General features: G+C 40.6%; 2 protein-coding genes and 2 long non-coding RNA genes across 7 annotated transcripts in view; 2 read left to right on the forward strand and 2 right to left on the reverse strand.

Moving 5' to 3' along the window:
- LOC127972094 (uncharacterized) overlaps positions 1-22467 on the reverse strand; it is a 30138-nt gene extending 7671 nt beyond the window's left edge. The window contains exons 1-5 of one of the 3 annotated variants that reach the window (XM_052575390.1): positions 21937-22467; positions 13002-13358; positions 12205-12616; positions 11836-12068; positions 3026-3444 (exon numbers count right to left, since the gene is read on the reverse strand). In XM_052575390.1, the coding sequence (XP_052431350.1) occupies positions 3026-3444; positions 11836-12068; positions 12205-12616; positions 13002-13358; positions 21937-22069 (1554 nt within the window). In that variant the 5' untranslated portion in view covers positions 22070-22467. Of the gene's footprint in view, positions 1-3025; positions 3445-11835; positions 12069-12204; positions 12617-13001; positions 13359-13660; positions 13803-20386; positions 20952-21277; positions 21635-21936 lie in introns of those variants that run through there. The other 2 variants (XM_052575382.1, XM_052575399.1) reach the window with 2 other exon arrangements.
- LOC127972120 (uncharacterized) lies at positions 731-20893 on the forward strand. Of its 2 annotated transcripts, XR_008156999.1 has the most exons (6): positions 731-1826; positions 10098-10421; positions 18954-19019; positions 19734-19847; positions 20034-20114; positions 20541-20893. It is a non-coding gene; the product is annotated as an uncharacterized LOC127972120 (long non-coding RNA). The 2 variants fall into 2 exon arrangements; XR_008157004.1 differs by lacking the exons at positions 731-1826; positions 10098-10421 and adding an exon at positions 18482-18603.
- Positions 11520-12495, forward strand: LOC127972129 (uncharacterized). The gene is made up of 3 exons (XR_008157011.1): positions 11520-11665; positions 11852-11932; positions 12359-12495. It is a non-coding gene; the product is annotated as an uncharacterized LOC127972129 (long non-coding RNA).
- Positions 18351-19121, reverse strand: LOC127972107 (dual specificity phosphatase 29). The gene is made up of 2 exons (XM_052575413.1): positions 18800-19121; positions 18351-18677 (listed from the first exon to the last, which is right to left on the reverse strand). Exons 1-2 carry the CDS (start codon positions 19032-19034, stop codon positions 18439-18441), a joined length of 474 nt encoding a protein of 157 aa, XP_052431373.1. The 5' UTR covers positions 19035-19121; the 3' UTR covers positions 18351-18438.
- Positions 22468-22813: the final 346 nt, after the last annotated feature.

Genomic DNA, 22813 nt, shown 5'->3' on the forward strand with positions numbered 1-22813 from the left:
TTAACTTTTATTAGTAACTTTGGTAAGTTTCAGATTTCAATTCATAAATAACATCGATGAAGGGGGTCCCAAAAAATGCAGCCTCCCTAGTGTAGTCCATTTATTTAATCCGGCTCTGTGTGTGTGCACTTGGATGGGTTAAATGCACAGCACCAATTCCTAGTATGGGTCACCTTACTTGGCAAATGTCACGACTTTCACTTTTTAAAGTTGCAAAGACTAAAGTCTCAAAACCAAAGAGATATTCTTTAAAAATAAAAAAATAAACTTGCTATGTGTTCTGTACTAGACTAAGTGATACTTGTCAGGCACTTGTTTACTGTTGTTGTTCTCGTGTTGATCTGACTGCTTCTATTGTTCTCATTTGTTAGTCGCTTTGGATAAAAGCGTCTGCTAAATGATTAAATGTAAATGTAAACCTAGGAGAGGAGGTACTTCTGACTTTGAAACAACAATCCGGCACTTCTGAATCAGCTACTGTAAGTATGTTTTGTTATTAGTTTAAAGGGGTCATATTATGCTGCTAAAAAGAACATAATTTCTGGTGTATTTGGTGTAGTGAAATGTGTTTATGAAGTTTCAGGTTAAAAAAAAAACATTCTTTTCCACATACTGCATATGCCCCTCCTTCTGAAACGAGGTGATTTTCACAAGGCTCATCTCTCTGAAAAGTGAGGTGTGCTGTGATTGGCCAGCTGTCCAGAGTGTTGTGATTGACAGAATGCCTCAAGCCTGAGATGGAAATGTTACGCCTCTTAACATAAGTGTGAAGCCTTGTCCGGCCAGAGCGACGAGACAAAAACATAAAACCCATTATAAATGTGATATAAACATGATTTCTAGTCATGCTTGGGAACAGTGCAGCAGGCGGATTCTTTGAAGGAGCGTACCTTGGTCTTGCAGCAACCACATGTGACGACCTCGGGCCGCTTTGTCCGCAGTGAAACCTTATTTGGCGATCCACAATGCAAAGTTGATGTATTTCCTCAGCGACCAGCATTGATCAGCTCCAGGCATGACAAAGCGGATATCGACCTCCTTTGGAATGCCAAACAAAGTAGGTTCGCTTTCACAGTGAAACACACAGTGTCTATATGACATGGCGGCAGCGGCAACAATACTACAACGACAATAAAAGGTAAGCCTACTTTATTTGCATGAACATCTGGGCGGCGTTATGCAAATCTTCCCACACACTGACGTAGATAAGAATTTCAGGGGGCGAAGGTTAGATCAGCAGCATTTGAGTGATACATCTCCACCTTGGTCAGGGTCCATTAAACTCCTCTTCTGACCCAGTAATTACCCCTATCTGGAGACAAGGTCAGAAGGCGAGTGTGGCTACCTATACACCACCTCAGAAAAGCCAGGACTCGAGGCAGCGATCTTGCAAAAACTTAAGAAGGATCTTAGACAAGTCATCTTGGCCAATATGCAATCTTTTCAACTGTGCAATCGCAGACGGCTCGTAAGCAGATCCTAACAGCCAATCCGTTTAATGCGTAATGTGTGTTTGGAATCAGGTTAATATTTTCTTCTTTTGCCAATGAAGAAGGTTTCCACAGAATGTAGAAACATTTCATAAAACCTTTCTGCAATGAAGCAAACATGAGGCCATTAGAAAGACTTTATTTATTGTTTATTGACATTTTCAGCAACATTTCAGGTACTTAATGACGTTACTCCAAACCCACTTAACGTAGGTTTACTACTTAAAAAAACCTACTTAAAGTAGGTTTGGAGTAGGTCAAATTTTGACTGTCTATGACTGAAAGTAATTCGTTCTATGTGCTTTTGAAGAGACACTTACATCTTGTGCAGGCGAGGTGTTACTTTACTTTTTTATTTTTAGTTTGTACTACGTGTGTATTTCTATTGCTTTAGTAACATGATGTTACTCCACAGGACTTAAGAAATAATGCTCAATTTAATAAAATTTAGACAAACTGTTTTACATATTTGTTAAAGTGTTTTTAATCCGTTTCTTTTTCAACTTTGATCTGTTTTTTTAACTGTAGTATCCGCTGACTTTTGAGGTTTGAATTGAGGATTGTCAGTTGCTTCAAGAAGCCTATGTTGGGCCTGATGTCTCTCGCCTCCATGACATGGTCAATGGCATCCTCCACCATCATGTCATGGTAAATCATCAGATATGCCAGAACAAGTGTGGCAGAGCGGCTGAGACCCTTTTTGCAGTGCACCAACACCTTATCTGTGGAAATAAAAATAGAAAGACACTCAAAACTAAGTCATTCCTAGACAGCTTATAACTGTAGGACACTTAATAAATGACAAGCAAATAAATGTTGTGAGTGTGTGTGCATCAGCTCTTACTCTCTGGGTTACTCAGGGCCTGGTGGATGAACTGTGCGGCTGGGAAGAAGTACTCGCTGATGTTAAATGAGCATTTGTCTTCTGCAGGAACATCATAGTAATTGATGCTCCTGCCTTGGTAATATGCCTCTCCTGTATTGACCTTTCCTTTTAGGCTTTTCTTGCTTGGAATTTCAAACAAGACCTTCAAGCTCTTCTCCACTGCCGCAGCATTCAGGATGTGAGTAATCCCCATCCCTTTCAGTTTGGCGCGGTTTCTTGCCGTCTCTCTGCACAAGAACACAACACTTTCACTGTAATAACTCGGAAAAAAGGAAGCAGAACTTTATTAAAATAAACACACAACAGCATGACTGCCCCTTGCAGATGACTGCCACACACAAACAAAACTAAAACACTAAATAAAACCCAGGCCTTCACTGTCGTAACTCCTCTTTTTATCCTTCTGGAGCTCCTCTGTGGGACTCGAGACCAGTGAGTGGCAAGGTGTCGCTCATTTCCAATTACTCCACCGGCCTCGACCCGTTCCCACAGCTCTCAACCCCACCCCACTTGCCACATTTACTAATTAGTCTTTCACAATGAAAAATTATAAAACAAATATGACTGCTGTTTGATTCCTGTTCATACTGTATTATATGTCATATGTGTTGTAGACTTACTCATTTCCAATGAAGACATTGGGCCAGACCTCAGTGACAGGTGTGCAGTACAGTGTATATTCATCCACGCGATCCTGGAGTTGAAGGACACTTAGAGAGACATGACTTTCTAATACTGAAAGCTCTTTTGTCACTTGAGGTTCTGGTTTAGGTTTGCTCGGACCTGGCTCACACAATGGTTCTGGAACAGGGTGCGCAACTGCGTCCTCTCCGTTTTTTGTTTTATCTGTGTTTATGGGTTTTCTTAGCTGTAGTTTCCCCTGTGTTACGAGGTTTGAATTGAGGGTTATCAGCTGCTTCAAGAAGTCCCTGTTTGGCCTGATCCATCTCTTGTCTATGACGTGGTCGATGGCATCCTCCAACAACATTTCATGGTGGATCATCAGGTACGCCAGAAAAAATGTGGCAGAGCGGCTGACACCATCTATGCAGTGCACTAACAACTTATCTGAGAAAAGAAGAAAAGAAAGACATTCAAAACAAATTCATCCATAGACAGTTTATCACTGTAAGATAAATGATGTATGATAAATTGTGTTTGTGTGTCAGCTCTTACTTTCTGTGTTACTCAGGACCTTGTGGATGAGTTCTGAAGCTGGGAATAAGTCCTTGCTGATGTCAAACCTGTGTTCATCCGTTACAAGCACGCCGTAGTAAGTGATGTTCATTTCTTGGTAATATTCCGCTTTTGTATTAATCTTTCCTTCTGGATATTCCTTGTATGCCGCAGTGTTCAGGATGTGAGTAATACCCATCTCCTTCAGTTTGACTCGGTCCATTGCTGTCTCCCTGCGGAAGAACACAACAGCCGATTAGTCTTTCATTAAATAGTATTTACAGTGAAGAATTAAAAAATAACTCCTGACAATGAGAGAAATATAACTGCATAGTGTTTGGTTCATGTGATAGAAGTGTGTTGACTTACTCATTTCCCATGAAGACACTGGGCCAGACCTCAGCGATAGGTGTCCACATAACTCTACATTTGCACATGCGACGCTCCAGTTGGAAAATGTTTAGAAGGACATTATGTAACATTGGCAACTCTGTTGTCACTTGAGTTTCTGTTTTCACTTGAGGTTCAGGACCATTTGGACCTGCGACACACAACTGATGTGCATCAACCAGCTCTACTCCAGCTTCTGCTTCAGGATCTGGGACACGATGTGCAACAACCAGATCTACTTCAGCTTCTGCTTCAGGATCTGGGACACGATGTGAATCAACCAGATCTACTTCAGCTTCTGCTTCAGGATCTGGGACACGATGTGAATCAACCAGTTCTACTTCAGCTTCTGCTTCAGGATCTGGGACACGATGTGCAACAACCAGCTCTACTTCAGCTTTTGCTTCAGGATCTGGGACACACGATGGCTCTGGATCAGGCTGTGCTGGGATCTCAATAGGCTCCACTCTGCTTTTCCATCTTGTTTGAAAGAATGCACAGATTTTGTTGCTCTTCATCACTTTTTTTTTTAGATGAAAGAAGAAAAGCAAATAACAAGCTATTAGAAACACCTCTAACCTCAGATTAAACATTAATAATTGATCTAACTTGTAAGATTGTGCTAATGCTGCGCTGTTTGACATTTGTGACTTTATTTAAAGTTTGAGCGAACATGCAGTTTTTGCTCTGTAGTACACATTAGATTTGTTGTGTTAATGGATGACTTAAATATTTAAGTATCATTTAAACACATAAAAAATGCATATATATATACTTTTACCACATTTGTGTTTGCATCTAACTGTAATGTATTTCAAATGGTCTGTTGACATTCACCTTTTGATTTGGTCTTTTCCTTATTCATGCCACTCTGATCATTTCCATTCTCTGAGACAGTGCTGCTAATATCAGCCTTCAGCTGCACATCTCTCTTTTGTGTGGAGTCTGTTGTCACTTGAGTTTTGGGAGTTTCTGCTGTCACTTGAAGTTTAGCACCACTTTGGCCTTCAGCACACAACTGTTCTTCATCAACCAGGTCCACTTTATCTTCTGCTTCAGGATCTGGGACACACGATGGCTCTGGATCAGACTGTGCTGAGACTCCAAAGGGATCCACTCTGTTTTTCTGAAAGGATTTTTTCACAGCCTTCCATGTTCTTCGGAGGAATGCAGAGGTTTTGTTGCTCTTCCTCACTTCAGTATTTTCAGAAAGAGGATAGAAAGCAAATAACAAACTATTAGAAACACCACAGATTAAACATGAATAATTATCTGACTTATGAGACTGTGCTAATGTTGTGCTGTTTGACATTGGTGACTTTATTTAACAGAGCCAACATGCAGTTTTTGCTCTGTGGTACACATTATATTTGTTGCATTAAATGATGATTGAAATATTTAAATATAATTTAGAACACATACACATATTTCATAATTGACCACATTTGTGTTTGCATCTCACTGTAATGTATTTCAAATGGTCTGTTGACATTCACCTGTTGATCTGGTCTTCTCATTGGTTGCAGGAGAAATATTCATGCCACTCTGATCATTTCCATTCTCTGAGACAGTGCTGCTGATATCAGCCTTTAGCTGCACATCTCTCTTTTGTGTGGAGTCTGTGGACATGATTTCTGATGTACTCTATTTAGCAGCTGTTAGATATTGTTGTCAAACTGTATCTGATACACACTGTGAGTGAGACTACAGACAGTGTGTATAAACTGTATGTTTTCATAAACACTAAATATGGCCCATCTGTAGTCTGGACTCTGTACTCAGTATTCGTAGACTTCACTTAGATTCTTTGCTCGGTGACTCTTCGCCTCGGCTCGGATTATCACTGAACTTCAGAACTTCTGCGAGCGTGCAGCTCTTTATAAGCAGCCTGTTCTATGACGTAATCAAACGGCTAGTCTCGTTGAAGTTCCACAGTTGCCATAGAAACGGAATGTTTACCCCAAGCGGCCGAGACACCAGTGTTGCCAAGTCCGCGAAAACCATTACACTGTTGCCATGGGCTGTGTTTAATGTTCGAGGGTAGAAGCGACACCAATGACGTGATATTTAACCCTGGAATGCAAGTTTTACCAGGGGGACCCCACCAAAAAAAAAAAAAAGTATTTTACCCCCTGGAACGCGAACTTTACCGGGGGATCGCCCGTCAAAAGCTTGAACTAGTTTTGAGTAGCAATTGTTGAGGGTTTTGCTGTGAAAACCTGGCAACCCTGCAAGACTTCGATAGCGCCAGAGCCATAGACAGTAAAAGAAATGGACACAGCGACCCCATTGGAACTCAATTGAGACAAATGAAGCCCAGTTTTAGCGTTTTTTAGCACTTCCGTTTCTGACGCGCAGACTCAAACGAAGCTTGACGACGTCAGCAACCTGTCTGACAGATGTAAATCTTCTAGTAGCTGTGCGTGCAAACTGCCATCATTAATCTTGCAGAGACGGTGAGCTTGAGCGGGGAGTTCTTTGTCGTGAGTGAGCAGGAGTAAGTATTCTGATTCATTATTTTGTATAGTATTTTAAAATGTAACGCCAGTACGCCATATTAAGTTAATTGCCTGCGAGCTTCTCCACCTGTCTGTACGGTAATGCGACAGAGAGACGAGTGGTTATGACGCAATCGTTAGCCTATTTTTTACAAAAACTGTTTATACGGGGCCATAATGTAACATAGAAGGTAATGGAGCCCTTTATACATTGTTGTGTATCTTTAGAAATAAATAATGGACAAACAGAGTCTTTAAACGCCTCAGATGTAAAGTTATTCGCTGTCAAAGTGACGCCAAAATGAATGGGAGTCAATGGGAATGCTAACGCAAGTGAAGTTCTGCTAAAAGATGGCAGCCCCCACCCGACTTCAACTTCTGGTCGAGTTCCTTGCCCCTTGGCCAGAGCCATGGCTCTGGATAGCGCTAATGATCTCTAAAGGCCGTACAGTACACGGTGCGATTCTGAAGGTCGGAACTTCGTGAACCCGCGCACATGTCACAATTGAGTTTAACCGAAAATCATACGGAGACAGTTACACATGAATTCACTACGATTTTACAAACTCTGACGCGTCGCGAGCATTACGTTTCGAGCCATTCATGAAAATATGGATTCTGAGGATAAAATAGTTTTCCTTGTGGCAGCAATGCTTGTGACGTCCAATAAATAATGGGTGAAAAGTAGAGAAAAGTATGGACTTTCTGTTCTTCGTAAACAACTCGAGGTGAGAAGGCTATATCTGAATTTCTAGTCGTTTTTCCGAAAATACAACAGGTATATTCATTCATAAAGCTGAATGGCAAATTTACAGTAGCACAATTCGGAATAACATATACAAAATATAGCTTTATAATGAACTAACATTACTATATAGACTATTTATATACATAATATGTGGGTTATTCATGGTATGCGGTAACAATTTGGCTTCATAAGTGTTTTCTAAAAAAGTTATATGAATTTTGTTTTATGCATTCTACCAAAATAGTGACATGTTTAACAAATTTGGAGACTCAAAAAATAATAATTATGGGTGAACTGTTCAGACACTGGCAATGAAAATATTCCACCTTGTTATGGACATTATAGTTATCATAACATGTTAATAATGTAAATAAGTAATGAGCTTTTCTTGGATAGCATATATTTTTTTATTTTAAAAACAATAAACAATTATTGATGAATAGAATATGTCTTAATCATTAAGAACAGATAATTCTTGTGCCAATTTTTGCCAGTAGGTTTGTAAATAATACAACATGTTGCTTAAAAACATACAGGTGCTTCTCAGTAAATTAAAATGTCAAGGAAAAGTTCATTTATTTCAGTAATTCAACTTCAAGATCAACGTCTAGGTCCACCGCCAGTGCACAGCCAGGCGTTTTCCCCAGATGTCGCGAGTGGCACGAAAGTATCTGTGCGTCTGTGCCACAAGCACACCCTCGGAGCGGGTTTTCAGCATCGCTGGTAAAGTTGTCGGTCCACAACGTTTTCACATTCCATACAATAGAATCACCAATAACTAGAGCACTTTCATCAGGTTTCTCCGTGGGTGCATCACTGAGTGGGAAGAAACCTGTTTAATATTTTGATCGGAACAGAAGAGCGGTGTTTTGACCCCATGACCCAGTTGCCCTGCTGCAGAGGTGCTGTTACCGGAACCGAACAATGTATAGGACTCCCTGAGCTAGACGCATCCAAAGGCGTATCTAGAGCCCTCACATCCTGTTTTAAAGCTTTAAAGGAGACCATTGTGAGATGGGAGACTCAAGCAAAAATCTCCATTCGATTTTAAAGGTTTCAAATGGTGCAATTAAAATTTTTCCTTTCTCTTTGGAGTGTTACAAGCTCTTGGTGCCTGAATAAGATCTGTAAAGTTGCTCCCCGGGTGCTGGATCTATAGCTGCCCACTGCTCTGGGTGTGTGTTCACTTCTCACTGCTGTGTGTGTGCACTTGGATGGGTTAAATGCACAGCACCAATTCCTAGTATGGGTCACCTTACTTGGCAAATGTAACGACTTTCACTTTTTAAAGTTGCAAAGACTAAAGTCTCAAAACCAAGGAGATATTCTTTAAAAAAAAAAAAAAAAAAACTTGCTATGTGTTCTGTACTAGACTAAGTGATACTTGTCAGGCACTTGTTTACTGTTGTTGTTCTCGTGTTGATCTGACTGCTTCTATTGTTCTCATTTGTAAGTCGCTTTGGATAAAAGCGTCTGCTAAATGATTAAATGTAAATGTAAACCTAGGAGAGGAGGTACTTCTGACTTTGAAACAACAATCCGGCACTTCTGAATCAGCTACTGTAAGTATGTTTTGTTATTAGTTTAAAGGGGTCATATTATGGTGCTAAAAAGAACATAATTTCTGGTGTATTTGGTGTAGTGAAATGTGTTTATGCAGTTTAAGGTTAAAAAAAAAACATTCTTTTCCACATACTGCATATGCCCCTCCTTCTGAAACGAGGTGATTTTCACAAGGCTCATCTCTCTGAAAAGTGAGGTGTGCTGTGATTGGCCAGCTGTCCAGAGTGTTGTGATTGGCAGAATGCCTCAAGCCTGAGATGGAAATGTTACGCCTCTTAACATAAGTGTGAAGCCTTGTCCGGCCAGAGCGACGAGACAAAAACATAAAACCCATTATAAATGTGATATAAACATGATTTCTAGTCATGCTTGGGAACAGTGCAGCAGGCGGATTCTTTGAAGGAGCGTACCTTGGTCTTGCAGCAACCACATGTGACGACCTCGGGCCGCTTTGTCCGCAGTGAAACCTTATTTGGCGATCCACAATGCAAAGTTGATGTATTTCCTCAGCGACCAGCATTGATCAGCTCCAGGCATGACAAAGCGGATATCGACCTCCTTTGGAATGCCAAACAAAGTAGGTTCGCTTTCACAGTGAAACACACAGTGTCTATATGACATGGCCGCAGCGGCAACAATACTACAACGACAATAAAAGGTAAGCCTACTTTATTTGCATGAACATCTGGGCGGCGTTATGCAAATCTTCCCACACACTGACGTAGATAAGAATTTCAGGGGGCGAAGGTTAGATCAGCAGCATTTGAGTGATACATCTCCACCTTGGTCAGGGTCCATTAAACTCCTCTTCTGACCCAGTAATTACCCCTATCTGGAGACAAGGTCAGAAGGCGAGTGTGGCTACCTATACACCACCTCAGAAAAGCCAGGACTCGAGGCAGCGATCTTGCAAAAACTTAAGAAGGATCTTAGACAAGTCATCTTGGCCAATATGCAATCTTTTCAACTGTGCAATCGCAGACGGCTTGTAAGCAGATCCTAACAGCCAATCCGTTTAATGCGTAATGTGTGTTTGGAATCAGGTTAATATTTTATTCTTTTGCCAATGAAGAAGGTTTCCACAGAATGTAGAAACATTTCATAAAACCTTTCTGCAATGAAGCAAACATGAGGCCATTAGAAAGACTTTATTTATTGTTTATTGACATTTTCAGCAACATTTCAGGTACTTAATGACGTTACTCCAAACCCACTTAACGTAGGTTTACTACTTAAAAAAACCTACTTAAAGTAGGTTTGGAGTAGGTCAAATTTTGATTGTCTATGACTGAAAGTAATTAGTTCTATGTGCTTTTGAAGAGGCACTTACTTCTTCTGCAGGCGAGGTGTTACTTCACTTTTTTATTTTTAGTTTGTACTACGTGTGTATCTCTATTGCTTTAGTAACATGATGCTACTCCACAGGACTTAAGAAATAATGCTCAATTTAATAAAATTTAGACAAACTGTTTTACATATTTGTTTTTATTTTGCATCAAGTGTTTTTAATCCGTTTCTTTTTCAACTTTGATCTGTTTTTTTAACTGTAGTATCCGCTGACTTTTGAGGTTTGAATTGAGGATTGTCAGTTGCTTCAAGAAGCCTATGTTGGGCCTGATGTCTCTCGCCTCCATGACATGGTCAATGGCATCCTCCACCATCATGTCATGGTAAATCATCAGATATGCCAGAACAAGTGTGGCAGAGCGGCTGAGACCCTTTTTGCAGTGCACCAACACCTTATCTGTGGAAATAAAAATAGAAAGACACTCAAAACTAAGTCATTCCTAGACAGCTTATAACTGTAGGACACTTAATAAATGACAAGCAAATAAATGTTGTGAGTGTGTGTGCATCAGCTCTTACTCTCTGGGTTACTCAGGGCCTGGTGGATGAACTGTGCGGCTGGGAAGAAGTACTCGCTGATGTTAAATGAGCATTTGTCTTCTGCAGGAACATCATAGTAATTGATGCTCCTGCCTTGGTAATATGCCTCTCCTGTATTGACCTTTCCTTTTAGGCTTTTCTTGCTTGGAATTTCAAACAAGACCTTCAAGCTCTTCTCCACTGCCGCAGCATTCAGGATGTGAGTAATCCCCATCCCTTTCAGTTTGGCGCGGTTTCTTGCCGTCTCTCTGCACAAGAACACAACACTTTCACTGTAATAACTCGGAAAAAAGGAAGCAGAACTTTATTAAAATAACCACACAACAGCATGACAGCCCCTTGCAGATGACTGCCACACACAAACAAAACTGAAACACTAAATAAAACCCAGGCCTTCACTGTCGTAACTCCTCTTTTTATCCTTCTGGAGCTCCTCTGTGGGACTCGAGACCAGTGAGTGGCAAGGTGTCGCTCATTTCCAATTACTCCACCGGCCTCGACCCGTTCCCACAGCTCTCAACCCCACCCCACTTGCCACATTTACTAATTAGTCTTTCACAATGAAAAATTATAAAACAAATATGACTGCTGTTTGATTCCTGTTCATACTGTATTATATGTCATATGTGTTGTAGACTTACTCATTTCCAATGAAGACATTGGGCCAGACCTCAGTGACAGGTGTGCAGTACAGTGTATATTCATCCACGCGATCCTGGAGTTGAAGGACACTTAGAGAGACATGACTTTCTAATACTGAAAGCTCTTTTGTCACTTGAGGTTCTGGTTTAGGTTTGCTCGGACCTGGCTCACACAATGGTTCTGGAACAGGGTGTGCAACTGCGTCCTCTCCGTTTTTTGTTTTAACTGTGTTTATGGGTTTTCTTAGCTGTAGTTTCCCCTGTGTTACGAGGTTTGAATTGAGGGTTATCAGCTGCTTCAAGAAGTCCCTGTTTGGCCTGATCCATCTCTTGTCTATGACGTGGTCGATGGCATCCTCCAACAACATTTCATGGTGGATCATCAGGTACGCCAGAAAAAATGTGGCAGAGCGGCTGACACCATCTATGCAGTGCACTAACAACTTATCTGAGAAAAGAAGAAAAGAAAGACATTCAAAACAAATTCATCCATAGACAGTTTATCACTGTAAGATAAATGATGTATGATAAATTGTGTTTGTGTGTCAGCTCTTACTTTCTGTGTTACTCAGGACCTTGTGGATGAATTCTGAAGCTGGGAATAAGTCCTTGCTGATGTCAAACCTGTGTTCATCCGTTACAAGCACGCCGTAGTAAGTGATGTTCATTTCTTGGTAATATTCCGCTTTTGTATTAATCTTTCCTTCTGGATATTCCTTGTATGCCGCAGTGTTCAGGATGTGAGTAATACCCATCTCCTTCAGTTTGACTCGGTCCATTGCTGTCTCCCTGCGGAAGAACACAACAGCCGATTAGTCTTTCATTAAATAGTATTTACAGTGAAGAATTAAAAAATAACTCCTGACAATGAGAGAAATATAACTGCATAGTGTTTGGTTCATGTGATAGAAGTGTGTTGACTTACTCATTTCCCATGAAGACACTGGGCCAGACCTCAGCGATAGGTGTCCACATAACTCTACATTTGCACATGCGACGCTCCAGTTGGAAAATGTTTAGAATGACATTATGTAACATTGGCAACTCTGTTGTCACTTGAGTTTCTGTTTTCACTTGAGGTTCAGGATCATTTGGACCTGCGACACACAACTGATGTGCATCAACCAGCTCTACTTCAGCTTCTGCTTCAGGATCTGGGACACGATGTGAATCAACCAGATCTACTTCAGCTTCTGCTTCAGGATCTGGGACACACGATGGCTCTGGATCAGGCTGTGCTGGGATCTCAATAGGCTCCACTCTGCTTTTCTGGAAGGATTTTTTCACACACTTCCATCTTGTTTGAAAGAATGCACAGATTTTGTTGCTCTTCATCACTTTTTTTTTTTAGATGAAAGAAGAAAAGCAAATAACAAGCTATTAGAAACACCTCTAACCTCAGATTAAACATTAATAATTGATCTAACTTGTAAGATTGTGCTAATGCTGCGCTGTTTGACATTTGTGACTTTATTTAAACCATTGAACGAACATGCAGTTTTTGCTCTGTAGTACACATTAGATTTGTTGTGTTAATGGATGACTTAAATATTTAAGTATCATTTAAACACATAAAAAATTTATATATATATATATATATATATATATATATATATATATATATATATATATATATATATATATATATATATATTTCAACTTTTACCACATTTGTGTTTGCATCTAACTGTAATGTATTTCAAATGGTCTGTTGACATTTACCTTTTGATTTGGTCTTTTCCTTATTCATGCCACTCTGATCATTTCCATTCTCTGAGACAGTGCTGCTAATATCAGCTTTCAGCTGCACATCTCTCTTTTGTGTGGAGTCTGTTGTCACTTGAGTTTTGGGAGTTTCTGCTGTCACTTGAAGTTTAGCACCACTTTGGCCTTCAGCACACAACTGTTCTTCATCAACCAGGTCCACTTTATCTTCTGCTTCAGGATCTGGGACACACGATGGCTCTGGATCAGACTGTGCTGAGACTCCAAAGGGATCCACTCTGTTTTTCTGAAAGGATTTTTTCACAGCCTTCCATGTTCTTCGGAGGAATGCAGAGGTTTTGTTGCTCTTCCTCACTTCAGTATTTTCAGAAAGAGGATAGAAAGCAAATAACAAACTATTAGAAACACCACAGATTAAACATGAATAATTATCTGACTTATGAGACTGTGCTAATGTTGTGCTGTTTGACATTGGTGACTTTATTTAACAGAGCCAACATGCAGTTTTTGCTCTGTGGTACACATTATATTTGTTGCATTAAATGATGATTGAAATATTTAAATATCATTTAGAACACATACACATATTTCATAATTGACCACATTTGTGTTTGCATCTCACTGTAATGTATTTCAAATGGTCTGTTGACATTCACCTGTTGATCTGGTCTTCTCATTGGTTGCAGGAGAAATATTCATGCCACTCTGATCATTTCCATTCTCTGAGACAGTGCTGCTGATATCAGCCTTTAGCTGCACATCTCTCTTTTGTGTGGAGTCTGTGGACATGATTTCTGATGTACTCTATTTAGCAGCTGTTAGATATTGTTGTCAAACTGTATCTGATACACACTGTGAGTGAGACTACAGACAGTGTGTATAAACTGTATGTTTTCATAAACACTAAATATGGCCCATCTGTAGTCTGGACTCTGTACTCAGTATTCGTAGACTTCACTTAGATTCTTTGCTCGGTGACTCTTCGCCTCGGCTCGGATTATCACTGAACTTCAGAACTTCTGCGAGCGTGCAGCTCTTTATAAGCAGCCTGTTCTATGACGTAATCAAACGGCTAGTCTCGTTGAAGTTCCACAGTTGCCATAGAAACGGAATGTTTACCCCAAGCGGCCGAGACTCCAGTGTTGCCAAGTCCGCGAAAACCATTACACTGTTGCCATGGGCTGTGTTTAATGTTCGAGGGTAGAAGCGACACCAATGACGTGATATTTAACCCTGGAATGCGAGTTTTACCAGGGGGACCCCACCAAAAAAAAAAAAAATGTATTTTACCCCCTGGAACGCGAACTTTACCGGGGGATCGCCCGTCAAAAGCTTAGACTAGTTTTGAGTAGCAATTGTTGAGGGTTTTGCTGTGAAAACCTGGCAACCCTGCAAGACTTCGATAGCGCCAGAGCCATAGACAGTAAAAGAAATGGACACAGCGACCCCATTGGAACTCAATTGAGACAAATGAAGCCCAGTTTTAGCGTTTTTTAGCACTTCCGTTTCTGACGCGCAGACTCAAACGAAGCTTGACGACGTCAGCAACCTGTCTGACAGATGTAAATCTTCTAGTAGCTGTGCGTGCAAACTGCCATCATTAATCTTGCAGAGATGGCGAGCTTGAGCGGGGAGTTCTTTGTCGTGAGTGAGCAGGAGTAAGTATTCTGATTCATTATTTTGTATAGTATTTTAAAATGTAACGCCAGTACGCCATATTAAGTTAATTGCCTGCGAGCTTCTCCACCTGTCTGTACGGTAATGCGACAGAGAAACGAGTGGTTATGACGCAATCGTTAGCCTATTTTTTACAAAAACTGTTTATACGGGGCCATAATGTAACATAGAAGGTAATGGAGCCCTTTATACATTGTCGTGTATCTTTAGAAATAAATAATGGACAAACAGAGTCTTTAAACGCCTCAGATGTAAAGTTATTCGCTGTCAAAGTGACGCCAAAATGAATGGGAGTCAATGGGAATGCTAACGCAAGTGAAGTTCTGCTAAAAGATGGCAGCCCCCACCCGACTTCAACTTCCGGTCGAGTTCCTTGCCCCTTGGCCAGAGCCATGGCTCTGGATAGCGCTAATGATCTCTAAAGGCCGTACAGTACACGGTGCGATTCTGAAGGTCGGAACTTCGTGAACCCGCGCACATGTCACGATTGAGTTTAACCGAAAATCATACGGAGACAGTTACACATGAATTCACTACGATTTTACAAACTCTGACGCGTCGCGAGCATTACGTTTCGAGCCGTTCATGGAAATATGGATTCTGAGGATAAAATAGTTTTCCTTGTGGCAGCAATGCTTGTGACGTCCAATAAATAATGGCTGAAAAGTAGAGAAAAGTATGGACTTTCTGTTCTTCGTAAACAACTCGAGGTGAGAAGGCTATATCTGAATTTCTAGTCGTTTTTCCGAAAATACAACAGGTATATTCATTCATAAAGCTGAATGGCAAATTTACAGTAGCACAATTCGGAATAACATATACAAAATATAGCTTTATAATGAACTAACATTACTATATAGACTATTTATATACATAATATGTGGGTTATTCATGGTATGCGGTAACAATTTGGCTTCATAAGTGTTTTCTAAAAAAGTTATATGATTTTTGTTTTATGCATTCTACCAAAATAGTGACATGTTTAACAAATTTGGAGACTCAAAAAATAATAATTATGGGTGGACTGTTCAGACACTGGCAATGAAAATATTCCACCTTGTTATGGACATTATAGTTATCATAACATGTTAATAATGTAAATAAGTAATGAGCTTTTCTTGGATAGCATATATTTTTTTATTTTAAAAACAATAAACAATTATTGATGAATAGAATATGTCTTAATCATTAAGAACAGATAATTCTTGTGCCAATTTTTGCCAGTAGGTTTGTAAATAATACAACATGTTGCTTAAAAACATACAGGTGCTTCTCAGTAAATTAAAATGTCGAGGAAAAGTTCATTTATTTCAGTAATTCAACTTCAAGATCAACGTCTAGGTCCACCGCCAGTGCACAGCCAGGCGTTTTCCCCAGATGTAGCGAGTGGCACGAAAGTATCTGTGCGTCTGTGCCACAAGCACACCCTCGGAGCGGGTTTTCAGCATCGCTGGTAAAGTTGTCGGTCCACAACGTTTTCACATTCCATACAATAGAATCACCAATAACTAGAGCACTTTCATCAGGTTTCTCCGTGGGTGCATCACTGAGTGGGAAGAAACCTGTTTAATATTTTGATCGGAACAGAAGAGCGGTGTTTTGACCCCATGACCCAGTTGCCCTGCTGCAGAGGTGCTGTTACCGGAACCGAACAATGTATAGGACTCCCTGAGCTAGACGCATCCAAAGCCGTATCTAGAGCCCTCACATCCTGTTTTAAAGCTTTAAAGGAGACCATTGTGAGATGGGAGACTCAAGCAAAAATCTCCATTCGATTTTAAAGGGGTCAAATGGTGCAATTAAAATTTTTCCTTTCTCTTTGGAGTGTTACAAGCTCTTGGTGCCTGAATAAGATCTGTAAAGTTGCTCCCCGGGTGCTGTATCTATAGCTGCCCACTGCTCTGGGTGTGTGTTCACTTCTCACTGCTGTGTGTGTGCACTTGGATGGGTTAAATGCACAGCACCAATTCCTAGTATGGGTCACCTTACTTGGCAAATGTAACGACTTTCACTTTTTAAAGTTGCAAAGACTAAAGTCTCAAAACCAAAGAGATATTCTTTAAAAATAAAAAATAAACTTGCTATGTGTTCTGTACTAGACTAAGTGATACTTGTCAGGCACTTGTTTACTGTTGTTGTTCTCGTGTTGATCTGACTGCTTCTATTGTTCTCATTTGTAAGTCGCTTTGGATAAAAGCGTCTGCTAAATGATTAAATGTAAATGTAAACCTAGGAGAGGAGGTACTTCTGACTTTGAAACAACAATCCGGCACTTCTGAATCAGCTACTGTAAGTATGTTTTGTTATTAGTTTAAAGGGGTCATATTATGCTGCTAAAAAGAACATAATTTCTGGTGTATTTGGTGTAGTGAAATGTGTTTATGCAGTTTAAGGTTAAAAAAAAAAAACATTCTTTTCCACATACTGCATATGCCCCTCCTTCTGAAACGAGGTGATTTTCACAAGGCTCATCTCTCTGAAAAGTGAGGTGTGCTGTGATTGGCCAGCTGTCCAGAGTGTTGTGATTGGCAGAATGCCTCAAGCCTGAGATGGAAATGTTACGCCTCTTAACATAAGTGTGAAGCCTTGTCCGGCCAGAGCGACGAGACAAAAACATAAAACCCATTGTAAATGTGATATAAACATGATTTCTAGTCATGCTTGGGAACAGTGCAGCAGGCGGATTCTTTGAAGGAGCGTACCTTGGTCTTGCAGCAACCACATGTGACGACCTCGGGCCGCTTTGTCCACAGTGAAACCTTATTTGGCGATCCACAATGCAAAGTTGATGTATTTCCTCAGCGACCAGCATTGATCAGCTCCAGGCATGACAAAGCGGATATCGACCTCCTTTGGAATGCCAAACAAAGTAGGTTCGCTTTCACAGTGAAACACACAGTGTCTATATGACATGGCGGCAGCGGCAACAATACTACAACGACAATAAAAGGTAAGCCTACTTTATTTGCATGAACATCTGGGCGGCGTTATGTAAATCTTCCCACACACTGACGTAGATAAGAATTTCAGGGGGCGAAGGTTAGATCAGCAGCATTTGAGTGATACATCTCCACCTTGGTCAGGTTCCATTAAACTCCTCTTCTGACCCAGTAATTACCCCTATCTGGAGACAAGGTCAGAAGGCGAGTGTGGCTACCTATACACCACCTCAGAAAAGCCAGGACTCGAGGCAGCGATCTTGCAAAAACTTAAGAAGGACTGTGCAATCGCAGACGGCTTGTAAGCAGATCCTAACAGCCAATCCGTTTAATGCGAAATGTGTGTTTGGAATCACGTTAATATTTTCTTCTTTTGCCAATGAAGAAGGTTTCCACAGAATGTAGAAACATTTCATAAAACCTTTCTGCAATGAAGCAAACATGAGGCCATTAGAAAGACTTTATTTATTGTTTATTGACATTTTCAGCAACATTTCAGGTACTTAATGACGTTACTCCAAACCCACTTAACGTAGGTTTACTACTTAAAAAAACCTACTTAAAGTAGGTTTGGAGTAGGTCAAATTTTGATTGTCTATGACTGAAAGTAATTAGTTCTATGTGCTTTTGAAGAGGCACTTACTTCTTCTGCAGGCGAGGTGTTACTTCACTTTTTTATTTTTAGTTTGTACTACGTGTGTATCTCTATTGCTTTAGTAACATGATGCTACTCCACAGGACTTAAGAAATAATGCTCAATTTAATAAAATTTAGACAAACTGTTTTACATATTTGTTTTTATTTTGCATCAAGTGTTTTTAATCCGTTTCTTTTTCAACTTTGATCTGTTTTTTTAACTGTAGTATCCGCTGACTTTTGAGGTTTGAATTGAGGATTGTCAGTTGCTTCAAGAAGCCTATGTTGGGCCTGATGTCTCTCGCCTCCATGACATGGTCAATGGCATCCTCCACCATCATGTCATGGTAAATCATCAGATATGCCAGAACAAGTGTGGCAGAGCGGCTGAGACCCTTTTTGCAGTGCACCAACACCTTATCTGTGGAAATAAAAATAAAAAGACACTCAAAACTAAGTCATTCCTAGAAAGCTTATAACTGTAGGACACTTAATAAATGACAAGCAAATAAATGTTGTGAGTGTGTGTGCATCAGCTCTTACTCTCTGGGTTACTCAGGGCCTGGTGGATGAACTGTGCGGCTGGGAAGAAGTACTCGCTGATGTTAAATGAGCATTTGTCTTCTGCAGGCACATCATAGTAATTGATGCTCCTGCCTTGGTAATATGCCTCTCCTGTATTGACCTTTCCTTTTAGGCTTTTCTTGCTTGGAATTTCAGACAAGACCTTCAAGCTCTTCTCCACTGCCGCAGCATTCAGGATGTGAGTAATCCCCATCCCTTTCAGTTTGGCGCGGTTTCTTGCCGTCTCTCTGCACAAGAACACAACACTTTCACTGTAATAACTCGGAAAAAAGGAAGCAGAACTTTATTAAAATAACCACACAACAGCATGACAGCCCCTTGCAGATGACTGCCACACACAAACAAAACTGAAACACTAAATAAAACCCAGGCCTTCACTGTCGTAACTCCTCTTTTTATCCTTCTGGAGCTCCTCTGTGGGACTCGAGACCAGTGAGTGGCAAGGTGTCGCTCATTTCCAATTACTCCACCGGCCTCGACCCGTTCCCACAGCTCTCAACCCCACCCCACTTGCCACATTTACTAATTAGTCTTTCACAATGAAAAATTATAAAACAAATATGACTGCTGTTTGATTCCTGTTCATACTGTATTATATGTCATATGTGTTGTAGACTTACTCATTTCCAATGAAGACATTGGGCCAGACCTCAGTGACAGGTGTGCAGTACAGTGTATATTCATCCACGCGATCCTGGAGTTGAAGGACACTTAGAGAGACATGACTTTCTAATACTGAAAGCTCTTTTGTCACTTGAGGTTCTGGTTTAGGTTTGCTCGGACCTGGCTCACACAATGGTTCTGGAACAGGGGGCGCAACTGCGTCCTCTCCGTTTTTTGTTTTATCTGTGTTTATGGGTTTTCTTAGCTGTAGTTTCCCCTGTGTTACGAGGTTTGAATTGAGGGTTATCAGCTGCTTCAAGAAGTCCCTGTTTGGCCTGATCCATCTCTTGTCTATGACGTGGTCGATGGCATCCTCCAACAACATTTCATGGTGGATCATCAGGTACGCCAGAAAAAATGTGGCAGAGCGGCTGACACCATCTATGCAGTGCACTAACAACTTATCTGAGAAAAGAAGAAAAGAAAGACATTCAAAACAAATTCATCCATAGACAGTTTATCACTGTAAGATAAATGATGTATGATAAATTGTGTTTGTGTGTCAGCTCTTACTTTCTGTGTTACTCAGGACCTTGTGGATGAATTCTGAAGCTGGGAATAAGTCCTTGCTGATGTCAAACCTGTGTTCATCCGTTACAAGCACGCCGTAGTAAGTGATGTTCATTTCTTGGTAATATTCCGCTTTTGTATTAATCTTTCCTTCTGGATATTCCTTGTATGCCGCAGTGTTCAGGATGTGAGTAATACCCATCTCCTTCAGTTTGACTCGGTCCATTGCTGTCTCCCTGCGGAAGAACACAACAGCCGATTAGTCTTTCATTAAATAGTATTTACAGTGAAGAATTAAAAAATAACTCCTGACAATGAGAGAAATATAACTGCATAGTGTTTGGTTCATGTGATAGAAGTGTGTTGACTTACTCATTTCCCATGAAGACACTGGGCCAGACCTCAGCGATAGGTGTCCACATAACTCTACATTTGCACATGCGACGCTCCAGTTGGAAAATGTTTAGAAGGACATTATGTAACATTGGCAACTCTGTTGTCACTTGAGTTTCTGTTTTCACTTGAGGTTCAGGACCATTTGGACCTGCGACACACAACTGATGTGCATCAACCAGCTCTACTCCAGCTTCTGCTTCAGGATCTGGGACACGATGTGCAACAACCAGATCTACTTCAGCTTCTGCTTCAGGATCTGGGACACGATGTGAATCAACCAGATCTACTTCAGCTTCTGCTTCAGGATCTGGGACACGATGTGAATCAACCAGTTCTACTTCAGCTTCTGCTTCAGGATCTGGGACACGATGTGCAACAACCAGCTCTACTTCAGCTTTTGCTTCAGGATCTGGGACACACGATGGCTCTGGATCAGGCTGTGCTGGGATCTCAATAGGCTCCACTCTGCTTTTCTGGAAGGATTTTTTCACACACTTCCATCTTGTTTGAAAGAATGCACAGATTTTGTTGCTCTTCATCACTTTTTTTTTTTTTAGATGAAAGAAGAAAAGCAAATAACAAGCTATTAGAAACACCTCTAACCTCAGATTAAACATTAATAATTGATCTAACTTGTAAGATTGTGCTAATGCTGCACTGTTTGACATTTGTGACTTTATTTAAAGTTTGAGCGAACATGCAGTTTTTGCTCTGTAGTACACATTAGATTTGTTGTGTTAATGGATGACTTAAATATTTAAGTATCATTTAAACACATAAAAAGTGCATATATATATATTTCAACTTTTACCACATTTGTGTTTGCATCTCACTGTAATGTATTTCAAATGGTCTGTTGACATTCACCTTTTGATTTGGTCTTTTCCTTATTCATGCCACTCTGATCATTTCCATTCTCTGAGACAGTGCTGCTAATATCAGCTTTCAGCTGCACATCTCTCTTTTGTGTGGAGTCTGTTGTCACTTGAGTTTTGGGAGTTTCTGCTGTCACTTGAAGTTTAGCACCACTTTGGCCTTCAGCACACAACTGTTCTTCATCAACCAGGTCCACTTTATCTTCTGCTTCAGGATCTGGGACACACGATGGCTCTGGATCAGACTGTGCTGAGACTCCAAAGGGATCCACTCTGTTTTTCTGAAAGGATTTTTTCACAGCCTTCCATGTTCTTCGGAGGAATGCAGAGGTTTTGTTGCTCTTCCTCACTTCAGTATTTTCAGAAAGAGGATAGAAAGCAAATAACAAACTATTAGAAACACCACAGATTAAACATGAATAATTATCTAACTTATAAGACTGTGCTAATGTTGTGCTGTTTGACATTGGTGACTTTATTTAACAGAGCCAACATGCAGTTTTTGCTCTGTGGTACACATTATATTTGTTGCATTAAATGATGATTGAAATATTTAAATATCATTTAGAACACATACACATATTTCATAATTGACCACATTTGTGTTTGCATCTCACTGTAATGTATTTCAAATGGTCTGTTGACATTCACCTGTTGATCTGGTCTTCTCATTGGTTGCAGGAGAAATATTCATGCCACTCTGATCATTTCCATTCTCTGAGACAGTGCTGCTGATATCAGCCTTTAGCTGCACATCTCTCTTTTGTGTGGAGTCTGTGGACATGATTTCTGATGTACTCTATTTAGTAGCTGTTAGATATTGTTGTCAAACTGTATCTGATACACACTGTGAGTGAGACTACAGACAGTGTGAATAAACTGTATGTTTTCATAAACACTAAATATGGCCCATCTGTAGTCTGGACTGTACTCAGTATTCGTAGACTTCGCTTAGATTCTTTGCTCGGTGACTCTTCGCCTCGGCTCGGATTATCACTGAACTTCAGAACTTCTGCGAGCGCGCAGCTCTTTATAAGCAGCCTGTTCTATGACGTAATCAAACGACTAGTCTCGTTGAAGTTCCACAGTTGCCATAGAAACGGAATGTTTACCCCAAGCGGCCGAGACACCAGTGTTGCCAAGTCCGCGAAAACCATTACACTGTTGCCACGGGCTGTGTTTAATGTTAAGGGGAGAAGCAACACCAATGACGTGATATTTAACCCTGGGGACCCCACCAAAAAAAATATATTTTACCCCCTGGAACGCGAAGTTTACCGGGGGATCGCCCCTCAAAAGCCTGGGCTAGTTTTGAGTAGCAATTGGGAGGGTGTGAAAACCTGGCAACCCTGCAAGACTTCGATAGCGCTAATGATCTCTAAAGGCCGTACAGTACACGGTGCGATTCTGAAGGTCGGAACTTCGTGAACCCGCGCACAAGTCACGATTGAGTTTAACCGAAAATCATACGGAGACAGTTACACTTGAAATCATTACGATTTTACAAACTCTGACCAATAGTATGTTC

This window comes from Carassius gibelio, chromosome A4 (assembly GCF_023724105.1).
Source record: "Carassius gibelio isolate Cgi1373 ecotype wild population from Czech Republic chromosome A4, carGib1.2-hapl.c, whole genome shotgun sequence".
In the NCBI taxonomy this organism is placed as follows: domain Eukaryota; kingdom Metazoa; phylum Chordata; class Actinopteri; order Cypriniformes; family Cyprinidae; genus Carassius; species Carassius gibelio.

Coding starts and splice junctions, on each gene's coding strand:
- LOC127972107 (XM_052575413.1), bottom strand. CDS start 19,034: ATGGGGATTACTCACATCCTGAATGCTGCGGCAGTGGAGAAGAGCTTG. Junction 18,678..18,799: donor GGCCCTGAGTAACCCAGAGA/GTAAGAGCTGAT, acceptor TTATTTCCACAG/ATAAGGTGTTGGTGCACTGC.